This window comes from Zonotrichia leucophrys, chromosome 3 (assembly GCF_028769735.1).
Source record: "Zonotrichia leucophrys gambelii isolate GWCS_2022_RI chromosome 3, RI_Zleu_2.0, whole genome shotgun sequence".
Lineage (NCBI taxonomy): Eukaryota > Metazoa > Chordata > Aves > Passeriformes > Passerellidae > Zonotrichia > Zonotrichia leucophrys.
In genome coordinates, this window is record NC_088172.1 from 91,347,236 (window position 1) to 91,366,273 (window position 19,038).

The following is a 19,038-nucleotide window of genomic DNA, read 5'->3' on the forward strand; positions in this document are numbered from 1 at the left end:
TGGCTGCTGGGGCTCCTTGGTCTTTGTTCAGCTGTGTGGGCATCTCTGGAGCTCTGTAAGATGCTGGTATTTCACTGTTTGCCAAGGGGATAGTGCACGCTGTAATGCTGATGCCTGGAAAAAAGGGTACAAAGAGACTTCATTCTCATCTTGTGTGATAGTGTGGGCAACCAACCACAAGGCCTTTTCTGACACATATTTTTACTGCTTTGATGATTGTTTCTGAACAATTCTGACACCTCTGGTGTGGAAGAACTGGGTGCATAATGACCTAAATAGCTGTAGGTAGGTCTGTTTCTCCAGAACAGAATCTGCCTTCTGATTTCAAATTAGTGTTCAGCATTGGGAGGTTGGTTTTCCAGCTGAGAGGAAGTACATTTGCTACAGTGGGTACATCACAAGTGTTTAGTTTAATTGTTTATTTGGTACCTGAATGAAAGCGAAATGCTACTTGCCAGATAGTTTATCTAAAAGGAGATAAATTTTTACCCAGTTTTTGACAAAATGTTTACAATTGTGGATTTTATTAAATAACAAGATGTTATTCAGTGATGGGACCTTTTGGGATAATTCTTTTCAGAGGATTTTATTCCTGTGTTTAAAGAAATGAAGCTCAGCTAAAGCTTTTTTAACTTTTTTTTTTATCTGCTGTTCATGTGGCTACAGCTGGGAGGGGCAAAAGAAACCAGTACAAAATGTGATAATATGAAAGTCAGATGTTGTTTTATCCTGGCCTTGTAGGCTACCCATGGTGCTTTGCAGTGGAGATGCAGCTGTTCTGTTCTTTCTTTGGAGTCACTACTGTTTTTTCTTTCTCTTTCCCTGTTTGAGGAGAGTGTTTTGAGATGTTCTTATGAAAGAGACAATTCAAGGGGAGGGTGGTGGCATTACTCTTTGGGCTATTCAAGAGCTTTTGCTTTTCCACAGCCCCTGTTCTGCAGTTTGGTGGGAAAGTAGCACAGTCTGAGGAATTACAGAGTCTGCTGGAGCATAACAGCAAGTGTGGCTAAGCAGGGCTGATGGGAAATGCAGATAACTTGCACATTGGTTTCTTGTTGGGTTGATTTCATCCCAGCAAGGCTAACGTGGTCATCAGTGATGCTCACTTTGCAGAGAGGGTACACCCTCAGTGTGAGAACATGAGACTGGGGATAATGTTGGGGTGTGCAGAATGCACTCAAATACATGGAGTTTTTTGGTGAATACAAATACAGTTATATTTATTAGGCTCTCAGAGAGGCCAGGCTCATATGGCCTCCTCTCTAAGTTGTGTGAAGAGGTTTTGTGTTGGGGTGTGCTCCAGATGCAGGTGGCCTGCCATGGGGACAAGTCACAGCTCTCCTTTGACTCTGGCCTCATCATTGCCCTGAGAGCCATCACCTTCCTCCCCTGAAGCCCCAGGGTGGAAGTGGGTGCTCAGAAAGAGCTTGGCTTAGCAGAACAGCTCCCACAGCTTTAACCTCAGTCTCTGAAACTGCTTAAATGTTCCTGCTTCAAGCTAACCTTGGCTCCCCTGCTGCAACAGGGGTGTCTGTCTCAGGGCACCGGGGGCAAGCATGGAAATTTCAGCCTGAGGAATTAGCTGGTTGCTAAAAAAAGTGAAAGCTTGCACTAGTGCAGTCTGGCTCACATTGTCTTACAAAGGTGCTGTGTGCTTGGCTGGTACCATGGTTTCCCTGTTACAGGGTGAAATCCTGCTGATTTAGAGCTGTGTAGTGATACATAGGGAAAGCTCAACCTTTGAGGACAGAGTAAATATATTAGGCCAATAACAGCATGCCATTTATTAGCTGTTGAGGTCCTGGAAGCAGTCCCTTGTGTATTTTTATCTTTTAGTTATATTTCAGGTATGCTTTTCTTTAATAAATATCTTTGGTATTTATCATATCTTCTAGAAATGGTGCAATATCTTGCTTTAGCTTGACTTGTGGGTGGCTTCTGATAGTTTTCTATTCCAAAGCATGTTAGAAGAGTGCTTGAAATATTTTAATTTCACTCTGTTGTTGCCAAAGCCATGACAAGCAGCAGGGACTTTAGCATGCCATTTGTGTTCACAGAGAAACTTCTCCTGCCTTACCTTTGGGATGCAGAGCATACTCCTTGAAAAGTGCCTGCTGGTGTCCACGTGTGGCTTGTTGTGGACAATGGGGAATGCTGGAAGGAAAGCTTGCTCAGTGTTGCAGTTCAGTTGGAACCCTGAGGGCTGAGTGTCTCTTCTTAGCTGTCACTATTTTTGAAGCTGAAATAAAATTTGGAGAGCAGAATCTATAAATGATATTGGAAAAGCAAAGCATGTGAATAATTACCCTCAGAATATGGGAAGGCAGTTTCTGAAGAACTTCTGTACAAGTCCTGATACTTAGAAAAACAAGCACGTTCTCCAGAGTTACAACCACCCTGTGCAATCACTTCTGAGTAATACACTTTATTGTTGTTGTGCTCTCTTCCAAGAGCTGAAACCTCGGGTGTGAAACTCCAGAGTCACAGTGCAGTCACCTCAGGAACAGCCTCATGTGATGAATGCAGTGCTGCCTCACAGAGCTGCTCTTTGCTGACTCTGCAGTGCCAGGCCTGTGGCTCTTCTCTCCTCACCACAGTGTTTTGTTCATGCTGTGTTGGACAGCTGTGTCATATTGTACTTGCTGAGCGTGTTACTGAACAAGAATGTGTTTAAAGAGGAGGCTGTAAGTTGAAATACAACTCCTTGTGTGCTCAGACTGTCGGAATACTGTCAGTTCAGATCATCAAAGCTCTTTTTGTTGTTGCCGTGGCTGATTTGGTTTAACTTCAGAGGTATTAAGTCATTACAGTGACAGTGTAATTTAATATAATATTTTTAAATAAGGAAATTAATACAGTGTGTACAAAACAGATGTAATATATTGAAGGCATGTTGCAAGTAGAGCCATAATCCTGGGTTCCAGGCTCCATCACTACTTTTGTGTCTAACCTCTAAATGTTTTCTTAATTGCATTAGTTTAATACACATTGCTAGACAAAATGTGAGTAAATTATGGTGATTACTGGAGAGAACACAATTGATCTAACCCATTTTAATTGTATATAATTTAAACACTGATGTCATGAAGTTACCCAGTTGCATATTTTTACTACAGCCATATGTTCTTCTAAGTAAGAGACTCAGGGGACTCACCATTTCATAATTGACTCTGCACAGTTAATGCAGTTAACTGCATTTACCTGCCTGTCATTTTGCACAGTTAGTGCAGTTAACTGCTTTTACCTGTCTTGCACTTGCATGGAAAATAGAATGAGTTAAAATACTCTGCAGAAGTTTTGTTCTGTGTTAACACTGAGTTTCAGTTTTTTTGGTATGTTTAAATCAGCAAATTTGTTTATTTTTGTGTGTTTTAAAATGTTGATTTAGGCGCTAGTTATAGATTCATTTGTCTATAAAATGTTTAGTAGTGGAGCACAAGGAGCTGCTGTTTTGCTGGTGAACAAATTAAAGGTTTTCAATTGTGGGTAAGGTTAGTGTACAGAGATGAGTGTAGGGCAGGATTTTTTGCCTTTATATGGGCTTGGCACATATTCCTTTGTAATGTGGATTTAATTCAGGTACTATTGCCCAGTTTTCTTTGTCTTTCTGAAGTTATACTTTGTTGGTCAATTTAAGGACTGCACTTTGAGGAATGCCTGGTTTTGGGCAGTACAGAGATGAGTTTTTTCCTGTATAAATGTGGTTGTTCATTGGGGTTAATTATCCATAAGGTCCTGACTTATGAGGGTACTAGAATAGCTGCTGGCTATGAATAATTTAGTACAGCATCAGATTGCGTGCCACTTAAGAAGGCCTCTGCCTATGAAGCCTTGTATCTTGTTGAAATCCACTCAACAGTATGAAGGTTACTGCTTGCACTGGTATTTTATTGTACTCTTTCCTTTCTATTTTAAGATTTCTCATTAAATATTTCATGATGATAAGTAATGAAAATACCTGTGCAAGAGTATGCCAAGCTTGTTTTTGAAATGCTGAGGTGTTGTGCTACTCTTCAGTCTTAATTTGTCTTTGAAATTTGTTTTAGATCTTTGGCTAGCATCACACAGATAGCATTTTCTCCACTCAGATTTATGTAGTTGAGACAATTCATATCCTAGACAATTCTTTGAGATGGTGCTTCATTGTGGGGAAAGCAGAAAGGCTTAATGAAAGGCTTGCAAGAGTTACAAGATTTCAGTGCTTTCTACAGATTGCTCGACTTGCTCATACATCTGACTAGAGCAGACTGTGGCTCATATTACAGAGGCTTTTTCAGGAGAAAAACTGCAAATACAGCACTTTGAAGCAGTTCCAAGTGCAGATAAATTTACTGTATGCCTTTAGGAGACTTGGTCATGGCAATATAGCACTGGATGTGTTTTTTAAGAATGCTAAAATAGGTGTTTTATCATAATATACTAGATTTTTCACAAAACCACCCCAAACATTTGAGAAGACCTTAATTGAGAAGTTACTTTGGAAATGTCCAGGGAAGAACATAAGCAATAAAAGTAGAAAAGAAAAAGGTTTTTTCCAAAGGGCTTTTGGGGGAGAGAGATTAATGCTTTCTGATATTTAAGGAAGATCTGTCAGATGTCTGGAAAGGTTTTTTGTCTGACTACTTCTGACTGTTCCCATTCTCTGCTAGTAAGTTTTCCTTGCTATTGACCTCTTCATTGGGATGCTCTGTTATAGCTGAACATCTCTTGGAATTCTTTTGTAGGGCACTTTTAACAAAGTAGAACCTGTTCCTTTTCTTTTCCAAATGAGATTTGTAATATATGTGCTGCTGCTGGAAGCCGACAGGGTGAGATACAGCCATCCCTTGGTGCCTGCTTTAGCACTTGAAGATAAAATTGGCCTTTAATCTTTTTGTGCTCCTTCACAGGGTAGTGAGTAATTGAAGTGTCCATTAAGGGTTAGTAGTTAAATGCTAAGATCTTGCTAGATGTGTTTAATTTCTCCTTAAAGGCGAGGATCCAGATGAGTCCCTTTGAACAGGCACTCCTTGAGCTGTGCAGTTTTAATAAACTCTCAAACCCTAACAGTTGTGTGGTGTGCTACTGTCTGATACTTTGATGGAAATGCAGTTTTGTTTACAGATGGAAAGAACTCATTAAGTTCAGCCCTGATGTAATATTTTTAAGGCTATTTATTTTCAAACTGGGATCTTAAAATTGAACTGAAAATTAGTGGGACTTTCCTTACTCTGGAGCTTTTTGATCTATGATTTAATTGTCTTCTCTGTGCAAATACATTATGCTGGAATAAATTGTACTTTACTGGGCAGCCATAAAAGTTGAATTGTCAGTTTTTCTGATTCAGGTACAAGGTTTCCTGATATTTGAGAGGAAATTCTATTGTGAATGTATGCACTGTGACTGCAATAGTTATGGCAAGTAAGGAAGAAGTACCTGAAAGACTTTTTTTTTTTCCCAAATGTAACATTTTGTTGTTGCTGTGCCCAGGAACAATCTATCCTCCAAACCTACAGGTGTGTGAAGAACAGACTATGAAGTTACATTCTGCCTTTTATTTTTGTGCTTAAAATAAACTTTCTCCTGTTGTTAAAATGTGTCAGTTGAAGTATTGCTGTTAAAAACACTACTGGAGTGTCATTGTTTTGATACAGTGTCTCTCCAGAGCTTTATTAAAGCCTTGATATCTGTTGTTTCCTCTTTAGCTTTTATCAAGTGGTGATTTTATGCAATGGCATCAAGCCACAGTTCCTCACCAGTGCCTCAGTCGAAGAACAGCGATGCTTTCTTTAAGAAGGAAGCGGACGCCACGAAACGCTTTCGGCCTGTGCAGTCGCTGCCGGACGTGTGTCCCAAGGAGCCCACAGGTAATGCTGCTGTGCAGGCACAGGGACAGGCACAGAGCAGCTCCCTTTGCTGAGCCATTGCCAGCTATCCAGTAATATTTCTTGTATACTGCGGTAGTGTACTAAGCCATAGTCTTCCAAGCATGCTGTGATTCTATTTTATACCACCCAGTGTCCCTTTGGAGCAGTAGGAGAGACTATTTGCAGCTTGTTTTAAGATGTCCCCATTGTAGGTGGGACTTTGCTTGCATCATTCCACATTACAGCTGTGATCCATACTCCATGTAAGCAAAGGGTGCAGTCTGCTCTGCTACAGAGCTGGTAGCAGACGTGTCCAGTGTGCTTGGAACCTGACTGCATTCCTTCTGGGAGACATCCCAGCCCTTCTGCAGGAAGAAGCAAGTGACCTGCCTGTAGTACTGAGTCTCTGGTGCTGTTGTTAAACCAGATTTTGGTCATGGTTCCAGCTGTTGTGTTGCACTAAGGCTTAGTTTACACAAAGGAGTAGGTGGGATGGGATCTTAAGAATTATGACATATAATGCTAATGAATTGCAGCTCTCATTCTGATCAAGATCAGATTATTAGAAATATGTTTGTGGTTGGAATCTTTTTCTCTTCAGTAGAAACGAACGTTGAACAAAATCTGTTTAATGAGTGTCAATACACCACTTCTGTGTTCAAAACTTGAGTTGGTTAATCTCACAGAAGAAATGCAAAGTGAAATGTTGCAGGAGAATATCATCAGTCTCTTGCATAGATAATTCTAATCAGTATGTAATTGGTGAAATATGGTTTGCTTAAGAACCACATTTTAACAAAAGCTTTCAGCTTTGTTTCTCACCCTAACAAACTGTCTTGTCTTTTGTGCTGCAGGCAATCCCAATAGCTTACATGACAGCCCATCTCTAGTTGTGGATCAGCAAAGATGGACTATTTATCATTCCAAAGTCAATCTCCCAGCAGCACTAAATGATCCTAGGTTAGCAAAAAGGGAATCTGATTTCTTTACAAAAACATGGGGAGTGGACTTTGTGGACACTGAAGTCACGCCTTCATTCTACCTCCCACAGATCACCAAGGAACATTTTGCATCATACCAACAGGAAATCACTCCGGTAAGAACCCCCAATTAGGTGCACATAGTCCTAGGAACCAGAAAGAGAACCTTCTTCTAATTAGATTATCCTGGCTAGTAGCCCACTGTACAGTTAGTTGATAATTAATTTGCTTTTTCAGTGTTGTTTGGGTCTTCAGTAGACATTTCTGGTTTTATAATCTCAGAACTCATCGTGTGGAAAATGTTCTCTGAATTGTCCTGAGGCAATTTCATGTTATTTTTAACTTCTGTTTCTGAGTACCAAGCTCTGCACCAGGGCTTGCAGTTCATATTTATTCTTTCTGGTTGTTAATACTTTTTTCCTGTAAGGATTGTTTAAGGATTGCGCTCTGCAATGCAACATAGCATTCTCAGACCTCTGGATCAAATGACTACATGCTGCAAGGATTGGGAATATTTTTAGGAGTCTTCAATCTAAACATTGAAGCAATTTATACATTAACTTCTCAAAGAGAAGTTAATATAAAAGAGGCCTATTGTCTTGGTGATTCCTTTCGTAACAGGGAAGTGTAAGCTACACCCAAGGACACCAGGACCAGTAGGAGACCTCTGCAATCTCTTAAAAATACAAGTGTCAGTAAGTATGTAGTATTTTTTTTAACTGGAAGAACATGTAGAAGTCTCCTGCTGTTCTCTGCTTCCTTGGTTTGTAACTTCCTTATTTTTTTTTTAATTGGTTCAGAGTTAGCTGCAGGAAATGTTACTTGTGTAATTATAGTTAAAGACTGTAGAAGGGAATTGTTTATAAATGAACTGCAACTGAACTATTGCCTTTAACTCACATATTCAGCATTTAAAATGTTTTAAGATTTCATCCTTTAAAATTAGTACTTCATGCAGTGACTGCTAGATGAAGGCAGGTTTTGAAACTGGGATCTGAACTGTGATGTATCTTCTTGCAGAAATCTAGTTAACATTGGTGCTCTTTGGAAACATAATTTATCACCACTATGGTCTCTGGTGGTGTTTCAAATTCAAAGCTCAGCATGATGAAACAAGATATGTGGTTTCAGCAAGGTACTCATTAGTAATATGTGCAAGTAATTTCAGCTTCCATCCAATTTGATTTAGCAATGAAAAAGGATTCTTTGTTAGTGTGATTCCTGGATTAGTCAGCAAATAAGTGTTTGTATATGTAATTACAGTTGATCTGTAATTGTATATCATTATGTAGAGAAGTTATTACACCTCTTCAATAATGTCTGTGTTCATTTTCTCTTGAGATGTAAAGATACAGGAAAAAAACAACACATCCACTGTAGGTAGAAGTTTTTAGTACCTTTCACCTGGACAAACTTTGTCTGAGCTTATAAGAGGAAGAAAATACTGTGAACTTGCCAGAATTATTTTGCATAATTTAATTGTGTTTCACTGAATTTTTGCTTCAAATGAAAAAAATCTGGGTTTTAAGCATCAGAATAATTCTTTCATATATTTTCTCTTCTACAGAGAGAGAAGGTTCATGAAAGGTGCAAGAATACTTGTACTCCTAAAGATACCTTTGACAGGACACTATTACACACTCACGGTACAGTCAAAGCCTCCTTTAGTCATTAAAAAGTGCTGTCTTTTTGTATCAGTATGTTATAACATCAGTAGCAAGTGTTATGAATGTTACTCATCATTGATTCTGTAATGTGCCAATTGTCTCTGTTACTTGCTTGAGATCTTCATGTACAATAATAGCTGATGATTTCTTTGAAACAAGAATTAAAAACTCAGATGTGGTGGGCTGAGAGGTGTTCATGACCACTGCTGACATTTTGTAGGTCAAAATATTAATGATACCTGCTTTTAAACTTTTTCTTGGCATGTTTGGATTTGTGACAGGTCACTGTAGCCCTGGCAGTGTTTTCTTCAACTGTTTTATATTTAAAGATCCTTTGAAACTGGTGCATCAAATTAGTATCACCTTGGCTTCTCAGTGAAGAACTGCAGTGCCATTCCTGTATCTCTGCCATGAGAGTCATATCATGGCTGAGGTGGGGAATTATATCTCAAGATGCTCTAGTCTAGACCATCTGCTCAAGCCAGGGCTACCTATGGGAGGACAGTGTCCAGTTGGGTTGTGACTCCCACAGATGGAAGTAACACAATCTGTCTGGGCAACCTGTTTCAGTGTTTTACCACCCCCACAGTAAAAATACTTCCTTGTGTTCAAATGAAATCTTTCATGTACCAGTTTCTGCCCATTGCCTCCTGTCCTGGCACTGGGCACCACTGAGAAGAATCAGCTTTGTGTTCTTTGCACCCCCCCATCAGATCTTTAAGCACATTGACCTTCCCTGGGCTTTTCCAGTCTAAACAGTCTCTCCTCCTTGTTTCTTAATAATCTTCATGGCTCTTGACATGATTCATTCCAGAATGTCTAGGTCTGCCTTGTGCTGGGGGGCTCAAACCTGCACTTGAAGGTTGAATTTCAGGCCTTCATGGAGGTGGTTCAACTAATAGGAAACTAGACCGGAGGGAAGGCAAGAGGCAAAATAAAAAAAAAAATAGAAAAAAATATGCATAAAAGAAACATTCACAACTTTGAGACAGTTTTTATTATTTATTTTAATTTACTTTCTCAAAAACACTAGCATAAAAGGGTTCATTTATCAATCTCTTTGAGTCTTATCTATATCAATGTCTACAGGTAAAACAGCAAAAATGATTCAGTAGTTTACTCCTTCTTATCAAGTTGTTTCTGCTGACTTTCTTCCTCCTCTTCTGTGCAAAAGGAAGCCCTTCTGGGGGTTTCTCTCTATTGGTGTTACTTTGGAATAGCTGTTCCAGAATGAGTCTGTCTGTGCTACACACTGAGACATAAACTTTAAGGAATTTAGAGATTTTAGAGGAGCTAAGATTTTAGTTAGAGATAAGCTATATTGGAGTTAATTAAAATAAGTAGGTAGGCCTTGATGAAGTTAGGAGTCAGTAGTTAACTAACAAGTGATTGCTTGTCAACGCAATGTTTGGTTAGCTGGGTTTATAATGAAGAATATAGAAACTGATAAATAGCTTTTAGAAACACAGTTGTAGGCCTCCTCTATTCTGAAACCAGTTGAAGATGGGGAATGGGAGTTCTACCAAGGGTTCATTTGTCATATTTGCATTGAAGATGTAGAAAGGTCAGAATGAGGAAGACTTCATTTACTTCCTCATTTTGGGACCCCTCGCCATGAAAGGGTCCACTGACCCCTTTCAAAGAACAAACTACACATGCTTAATGGCTTTTGAACTAATTACCATACAAAGCAGGGAATGGGATGTACCAGACTTATGAATATGCATTTGTGTTTTGGGTATTCAATACTTGTATAGATAACAGGACTCTGTAATCACCTGTAAATCACAGTGTGTACTTGGGAACTCTCCCTCATGCTGCCCAGAGTCACGATAAACACACACTTTCTAACTCTAAACTGTTAGAGAGTCTTTGTCTGTCACAGTTGGATATCGGTACTAGATCAATATCCATATTTTTTTAAATAAATCAATACTGCAAAATCAAAGTGCCTTCTTCAGTCTTACCTAAATCCATCCTCAAAGAGTATGAGTGCAGGTTCTGTCCTCCCACATACGAGTGTTTTTAAAAAGAGAAGGTTACTGGCACCAAAGTAACTGGGAGCTGCTTGTGTAGCTGGACACTTCTTAGTTGAAGCAGCATTTGGTAGACTGAAGCTTGTGATTTTCTATAAATTCTGCTGTTGCTGTTTGCTCTCTTTCTCTAACTCCATCCCACAAGACTTAGCCTTTCACTCCTGTAACAGTTGGTCTGTCCAAAGGCTGAGGACAGCAGGATGACTCCAAGGTTGCCTTTTGTACTTTGATACAAATAAAGTAAGAAACAAATGGAATAAAAACCAAAGAGAGCAGTATGGGAGCTGATGCTGGGGTAGCACTTGGCACCTTTGTCAGGGTTGAGCAGACTGTGCAGCACAGATATGGGCTTGTTGCTTTTAAATTCCTCAGCTTTTTTGTCCACCAGTGTGCCCCATCTTCTTAATGCCCACTAAAGTAATGAGTAAGGGTGGGACAAGGGATTTTGGCTGAATCTCAAAAGTCTGAATTTGCTGTTTCTTCAAGTTTTGCTTGGATATAATGAATAAACTCTTTTCCCAGCTCAGTTCTCTCACCCTCTACCATTGTCAGGTCAGCATACTCCATGGGAATTGGTGCTGCTGTGCTGCTTGGTCAGTGCTTGGGACTCTGGCCCTAGCCCTTGTTGGCAGTCTTTGTGCATCCAATCTCCAAGTGCTGTGCAAAAGTGATTATATGGGCAGCTTCAGTCTGAAGCATTAAAACTGGGATGATGTTAGAAGGACCTTTTACTGGCCCTTGCCAGTGCACTAATGAATGTGAAGTGCTAAGTGAATTGCTTTGTATGACAATCACTGACACTGCCAAAGCAGCCAAGTGCAAGCTCCCTTGAGTAGTCTGGGCATGAAACCTGAACTGCAAAGGACAAAAGAGTACTTCAAGGAATCAGAATATTTCAGGTTGGCAGGGACTTCAGAAGGACTTTACTGCAACTGCCATCTCAAAGCCAGTTCAGCTGTGAGGTCAGACCAAGCCTTTCAAAGCTTTACCAAGAAAAATAGAAATATCCAGAAAATATCTACAAATCTATATCCGGAAAATCTCCAAAGTATCCGGCCCTTCTGGGCAGCCTACTCCAGTGCTTGACTGTCCTCATGTCATCAAGGGTCTCCTCATGTTCAGAAAGTTTAATTTCAGTTTGTAGGCCTGTTCCCCCTCTGTGAGGAGCATGGCATCATTGTCTTGAAAACTTCCTCATGGGATTCACTTGTTCAAGGGAATTGTTTCCTATTGTTTGCTCATGAATGACTACCTGTGTTTTGTTTAATTTTAGATAAATCCAGGACAGATCTGGAACAAGTACCTAAGGTATGGCTTCTGGCACTTGGAGCTGTTGTAAGGCTTTCTCACATGAAGTGTTGGATATATGCATGTACTCTGTAGAAATTTTGTCCTCCCTGATGACTTGGGTTGATTCTCAAGAGGATCTGTAGTGCTCAGAATTTAAAGACTAAGGATGATTTGCTTTGTCTTTTTTTTTCCTATTGTTTCATGGTCTCAGTTTTTCCTCTTAAAGTATAATACAACTACCATTATTTTTTCATCTTTAAATAAATGAAGTTAAGACCTCAGAGCTGAGCAGAATTAGCCAGTCTAGGAGGAAAGGAAAACTGAAGAATTTGAGAAAAGCTTGGATATTGCCTAGTGTACAACTTGGCATTAGGTTTAACTACTTGGATCCTTGATTAGAGCTCACTTGCATATAAGCATGGAGCATACATGATGAGGATTTTTGTGTCAGGTTGACACAAAAGACACAGCTCCAGATTCCATTTTAGTCTGAATAATTTTTTAATAGATATAGTAAGAAGTATTAACATGGGTCAGCATCTCTGTGCCAGTTGTGTAGGCTGTGACTTGAGTAGCGGTCACTGCAGTGTTTAAAGTCCAGGAAACAACAATGCTTGAGTGTGGTGTGATGCTGCAGTCTGCGTTGAACCTTTTAAAATTACACTTCATAAATAAAAGGAGGAGAGTTTTCCTGCCTGCCTGTAAGCTCAGGGTTTTGTCAAGTATAAATAATGTTACCTGAGAGAATTTTAGATGAATAGTTCTCCAGGAGGTGTGGTTAATGTTATGTGTTACTGACTCTTCCTGTGCCCAGCACAGTTGCTACATCCTGCCTAAAGGATGTCAGCTTGAGGCTCTGCTCCCTCCCAGAGAACACTTGCTGCCAGCTGGATGATCAGCCTGGGGGGAGCTGTGGCCCCAGGAAGGAGCAGATAGCAGCAGGATGCCCTTGGTAGTGAAGAAGCTTTGCTCAGATCCTTGAGAGGGCCCACCTGCACTTCAAAGCTGCCTATGTTTGCACACTCAGGGTGTTTAGGTCATCTCAGGTGGTTGAATCCATATGTAATTTTGGAGCTGTGACTTCCACTTTCAGGAGGATATGACTGTCAGATCACAGAAGCTTTTAAAGTACATTGGTTGTAAGGTCTGGAATGAATTTGTTTGCCCGAATAAATGAAAATCTGGATTTTGAAATCAACAACTAAGGTCTCTGTTGGCTTAATGAGACAGGAGATATGTTTAACTGGGGCAAAAATATAGGGGTGAGTGAGGCACATTTATTTCTTTTGTTTTTCTGTTTCAGATTTTTATGAAACCAGATTTTGCCTTGGAAGATTCCTTAACATTTAATGCCGTTTTACCATGGTCTCATTTTAGTACCGCTGGTGGAAAAGGAAATCGTGATGCAGCTTCCTCCAAGTTACTTCAAGAAAAGGTACAACTTTGACACAAGTTATGGTTATCCATCAGTGCTGGTGGATACTGCAAAGGAACTCCATGGCTGCTGCTGTGCAGTGTTTCTTGAGACATCATTCTGGGCTTTGCTATCTCTCATTTTACATCAGGCTGCAGATTGTTAGGAAAGCATGCAGGAAGCACCCTGCTGGGAGAGAGCTCTTTTTCCCTGCTCAGTAAATCTGTCAAATGTGGAAAAAAAAGAATCTGTGTATGATGTAACAACTGGCTTTTCACGACAGCTGTGACTTACTGAAACAGCTGGATATGGAGAACTTCAGAGGTGTGGAGTAGTTTTCTTAGGGAGGAAGAGCAGCTCTGTGAGAAGGGAAAGCTGGATTGCACAGGTTGCACACTGTGTCAGACTGTTATTTTCCAACATCTCGGGAAAATTTCAGATTCAAGGCACTGTGGTTTCTATGCTAAAAGCAATACTAAATCCTATGGTGTTTGTGTTTTAGGAGATTCCTCTTTTGTCGTTGTCTGCACTGATCTGTTTTTGCATTTCACAAAGAACATGAAAGCAGAGCGGTTTCTTTCATATTGGAAACAGAGGTCTCTTCTTGGTTGTTTTTATCTGGTTTTGCTAGTTATGTAATCGTAATATAGAAAATCTCATAATGAGTCATCTTTACAGTACAAATACCCATAAAATGCTTTTAGAAAATCTGAGTAGTGAGGTACATTAGGAAAAAATAACGTACCTTAGGAAAAAATAACATGAGATTGTCTAGAATGTGTTTCCAAATTTCTGGGAATTAGTCTTCCTCCTCTCCTGCCAACTCAGGAAGAAGTGACTGGCTCTGCTGGAGGCTAACTCAAAGGTTTGTTAGGTTGTTCTCCACATCTAAAGTTGGAAGAAGGCTTCTTTGGAGTTTTTTAGGGCAGTTGCTGTCTGAAGATGAAAAAGCAATGTCTGGCATATGCTGTGAAATTCCCAAAATGTACCTGGAAGCAGCGTGGACACTCAGAAAGGAGTTGTGTTGAAGCAGACCCAGAGCCCTCACTGATGCAGAGGAGTGAAAACACTGCTTCATATGACTGAAATGAGCCCACATTTGTTGTTTTACTTTTTAAAGCCTCTGAGCTGCACGAGGTTTACACTTACCACATGTAAATATGCACCCTGCTGCCGTAATTGTCCCTAGCTCCAGGCACCATTTTCCAACAGGGTTTTGAAAACCTTGTCTTAAGCAAGATCTTTTGGACTGCTGTTGATCTACTTCAAAAATTTCCCCATGGTGTTTTCTTCTTTACCTCCTCCCATGTGTTGCCCTAGATTGGGACTGTGAGCTTTTTGAGGCAGGTGCTGTTTGCTCTGTTTGTTCTGCTTTGTTTAGCATAGTGAAGGGACCTGGGGCATCTGGTTGGTACAATCACATAAATAATTGTTTGTAATAGCCCTTTCTCTGATCCCTGTGTCACAGTCTGTCTTGGCTTTCCCTGTGGCTAGGTGTGTCACAGCTGGTTGGTGGAGGATGCTTTTGATTAAATTAGATGTGAACAAAAAAGGGGGTTTGTATGTTGTATAAATCCCTAGTGTATCCATGGGAAGCAGTATGAAAATAACTCCAAGAAGGAGACATTCTCCAGCTGATTTCCTTTCCATCTCTGGTTGGCCTTTTGGAATTCAGCAGGAGGTTTGAATGCTTGGCACCTCTGAGAAACCAGGTCATCTGAGCATTAACATTCTGATGAGCATCCTAAAGCCTCAGTCCTTGTAGTTTGCATATTCAGTTTAAGCCAAAACACAGAGCTATTACAGTGGAAGAATCAGACCAGCACAGTGGTCTGGTAACTGTTGGACATAGAGAATTGGAATTTCAGGTTCTGAACATGTCGGTGTACTCTGTCTCTGGGAATCCCACAGTGCCAGCACACAGGAAATAGGCTTAGTACTAATTCCAGCTGGTTGGCAAAAGTACAACTGCAGCCAGAGATACCCTGGAGATTTTTGTACAAAGAAAGTACAAGAGCTTGTTAAATAAGCAGAGCCATTCCAGTGGTGTGTCATCAGATATAGTGACTGCAACTTTAGCAGCTTCAGTGACCCAAATTTGATAGCTTGTCTGAATATATGTATTGTTGCTTGCAAGCCAGTATCCAGAGCTGTCTCCTGGTTATTGCCCATATTCTGTGGCTAGTGTGCAACCATGTGGTACAAAACTTTGAGTATTTTAGATTTATTTGCTTTTCTAACTTTTTGTTTTCAACCAGGAAAGGCATCAAATCAATCTTCCCTCAGTGATTTTGAGTTAATTTAAAATTAAGTTACTAAACCACAATGAAAAAGAGATTTAACTTTTATTAGCAAAATTTCCTTCTGATACAGTGAGACAAATACTCTGAAAGTGTATTTGCATGGTGATAAAGCTTCCAGGTCATAACAATTATGTTGGTTTTTCCTCTTCCCAGCTGAGCCATTATCTGGACATCGTGGAAGTCAATATTGCTCACCAGATTTCTCTCCGTTCAGAAGCATTTTTTCATGCAATGACCTCTCAGCATGAGTTGCAGGACTACCTCAGGAAAACCTCCCAGGCTGTAAAATTGCTTAGAGAGAAAATCTCTAAAATTGATAAAGTAATGTGTGAAGGATCGCTTCGAGTTTTAAGACTGTCACTCACCAGAAATAACTGTATAAAAGCATACAATAAACTGAAGTTAATGGCTACTGTACACCAAACACAGCCCACAGTACAGTTGCTGCTCTCCACTTCAGAGTATGTTGGAGCTTTGGACTTAATAGCAACAACACAAGAGGTGTTACAGCAAGAGCTTCAAGGTATTCACAGTTTCCGGTAGGTAACCATGTAGGAAATACATAAAATGCAAGAGAGCTGGAATGTGTTGAGCACATTATGTTGGCTGAAGGGATTTGTTCCCCCTTTGTTCATTCATTCTTAGAGGACCTAATACAGAAGGTATAAAATGTAAGTGTGGCATAAGCAGTGTGACTAATGCCTTTGCCAGAGATGGGGGTGGGTTTTGTTTGGAGTGGAATGAAATTTTGACTTGTAAATGCTTTGTCCTGTGTTCTGGTTTACAGATGTTTTAGGGGTGCAGAGATGAGAGCAAAGCTGTGGCTGGACTTTGATCTTGCATGGCTTGTAGCTGAGAGGTGTTTTCCACGTGGGGGTCTGCAATGCTCCTGCAGGCAGCACCCCAGGGACGGGCCCTTGAGCCTGTGTCTTTAGTGGCTGACCTGGGCTGCAGCTGTTAAAGGAGCATGCAGGAGTATTAGCACAGTAGAATCCTTCTACTTGATGTAAAATAAGCAGTCATAAGATACAGGTTCTTTAAAAGTGGTGCATGCAAAGCTGCCAGTGTGGCATGATGCTGGCAGAAGCAGTGTGTGGTTAAATCAGCTCCAAAGCTTGCATCAGCCAGCTGAGGAGCTGTGTGCTGAGTTTTCTAAGTTGATGCTGGGTAAGGGGTGCTTTGTTAGGAGGTTTTGTGGTTCCTGCAGCCCAGTGGTCCACAGCTTGCCTAATGGAAACACGATTGCTGCTCAGTACCTGCAACATGAATGTTCAGAACTTTATGTAATTACTGCTCTTGTCCATCTCTTTTGTCAAGTTCCTAATACATCTTCCAGCTAGTTTGGAAAAATCTCAAATTTTATGTAGAAAAGATCTCAGGAAAAAGTCCTAGAAAAAGTTTTAAAAATGAAAAAAAATTAAAAGAGCTAATAAGTTATTGGTAAAGTTGCTGTAAGTGTTTTTGTTAAAAAACCTAGAAACAGACTATCTAAAAAGTGTAACTTGTCTCTCTTCAGACACCTCCGAGCAGTTTGTTCTCTTTAGTGTTCCTGCTATCAACCACTTGATTCTGGTGCACAGCCCTTGAGTGAGTCACCTTTGGATTGACCTTGGTGACAAGTCAGTGCAGCTCTGCAGCCCTGTGACAGCATCACTCAGAATCAGCTGTGTTCTGCAGCTGGGTGACCTGTGTGCTCTGTCAGCAGAGAGTGCCATTTTCTTGTCATTGATTGACATGATGTCCCAAGAATGTGCCATTGTTTCAAAATTACCCTCAGGTGTGGAACATATTTAGATAATCATCTTGTCTGTAAAGAATAATTTCTGTGAGCAAAGCTTAGCTGGTTATTTTGGTAGTTAGAGACAGTGATGTGTGTGGGAAATGGCCTCTCTGCTTTGGGCAGTAAAGGCTCACAAAGGTGAGTGAAGAGCTACCCAAGTCATGTACCCCACCAGAAATGCAATTGCAGCTGAGAAGCCCAGCACAGTTTCCAAATCTCACAGTGGCCTGTGTATAAGCTTTTGTGAAGACATAATTTGCAGTGGAAAGCTGGAAGTCTTGATAAAACTTCTCAATAGAATGTAGTGTTTCTAAAAATAAATAAATTTTAAAAAATATCTGAGTTGGTGGCTAGCATATATTCTTCAGTTTTTCCTAAGAAATACTAAAGGTATCTTCTTGCTTTATTCTGAGCAAGAATGATACACTTGTCAAGTGAGTTAAATACCCAGTTTATTTAACAAGATACTTCCAAAGCAACAACACATTTTTTAAATAATTACTATTTTTTTACTAAATATCTGATGAAAAAACTCCCAACATCTTGTTTTAGTGTTGCCATGGCTGCTTGTAGAATTGGTGTTTTCAATTGAGTCATGTCAGAATCATTCAATATAAAGCAGTAAGAAAACAAATCATCAATTAGTTTTCCCTTTGTCATACTGTATGCAGAGAAAAATGTTGTTTCTAGTTGTAGCAAAAAATGAAAAAATCATAAAGGTTGTGTGAAGTAAAACATTGGTGTCTTTAGTCTGGGTTACTGTCACCAATGATATGTGTCAGTTGTAACTGCTTGCTACTATAGGATAGAATTAAAGTTTCAGGGTTCTAACCTTTTCAAGTTCACCCTTTTAATTTTACAAAAGAAAGCTGATGTGTTAATTAACTTAAAAATCTGTGAAAACACTTTCTGCATCCTTTTCACAGTCCTTGTTGGGGTGATGGAGATACAGTGATTTTATTTTGTTTGTTGAGGGGATGGTTTGGGGGTTTTTTGTTTTGTGTTTTGGGGTTTTTTCCCCACAGGTATGCTGGCAAACCACACTTTTACAGTATTTTATTCAGTAAAAGCTGATGCATGGAAAAATAGTTCTCATTTGTGTATTTTAAAAGAAGCTTTACCCTGCAGTCACCATTTTCCATAAGAGAGTTGTCGTATTCAGTATTCATTGAAAGGGTCTGATGTGTGAGAGATACCTGTTAAGAGATAATTACCAAGGTGTTTTTCTGGAGTGTGAATTAAGGTTTGACTTGTTCCTGAATGTTTCAGGTTGGAGGGATTTTTGTGGCTGCTAGGGACTGGAACCTCTTGGACAAAGTGTTGAGGGCCAGTGCTGGGAGCTGTTGTTGGATGTTTGCATAGCTGAGTTTTGAGAGGGTAGGTTTTGGTGTGTTTCAGTGCACTTCAGCACAGAAATAATGTACCAAGGAGCATCTTCATGCTTACCTCAGTAAGGAGCCTTTGTCTTGTGGCTCCTAGTCCTGCAGTCAGTTTGCAACTCCAGTTATTTTAGTCTTTGGAGTGTTTTCCTGTTGTGTTTGTTCTGAAATGCCCATGATGCAACTGGCTTGGATTTTCTACAGGCTGTTTTTATTTAAATTAGATATTTTAAATATGTTTGCTTTGTCCATTCCAATGAGTTATTTAACAACTTCAAAAGCAGGTACATCCCTGGTCATCCTGAAATTAAAATAAGTAAGTTAATCTGCTCAACTCAGATCC

General features: G+C 40.0%; 1 protein-coding gene across 2 annotated transcripts in view; it reads left to right on the plus strand.

Moving 5' to 3' along the window:
• The window catches only part of VPS54 (VPS54 subunit of GARP complex), a 48,510-nt gene that overhangs the window by 3,121 nt on the left and 26,351 nt on the right, over window positions 1-19,038 (plus strand). Inside the window, exons 3-9 of one of the 2 annotated variants that reach the window (XM_064709239.1) lie at window positions 5,685-5,846; window positions 6,701-6,806; window positions 6,898-6,942; window positions 8,394-8,472; window positions 11,803-11,837; window positions 13,197-13,254; window positions 15,690-16,075. In XM_064709239.1, the coding sequence (XP_064565309.1) occupies window positions 5,711-5,846; window positions 6,701-6,806; window positions 6,898-6,942; window positions 8,394-8,472; window positions 11,803-11,837; window positions 13,197-13,254; window positions 15,690-16,075 (845 nt within the window). In that variant the 5' untranslated portion in view covers window positions 5,685-5,710. Of the gene's footprint in view, window positions 1-5,684; window positions 5,847-6,700; window positions 6,943-8,393; window positions 8,473-11,802; window positions 11,838-13,122; window positions 13,255-15,689; window positions 16,076-19,038 lie in introns of both variants that reach the window. The other variant, XM_064709238.1, reaches the window with a different exon arrangement.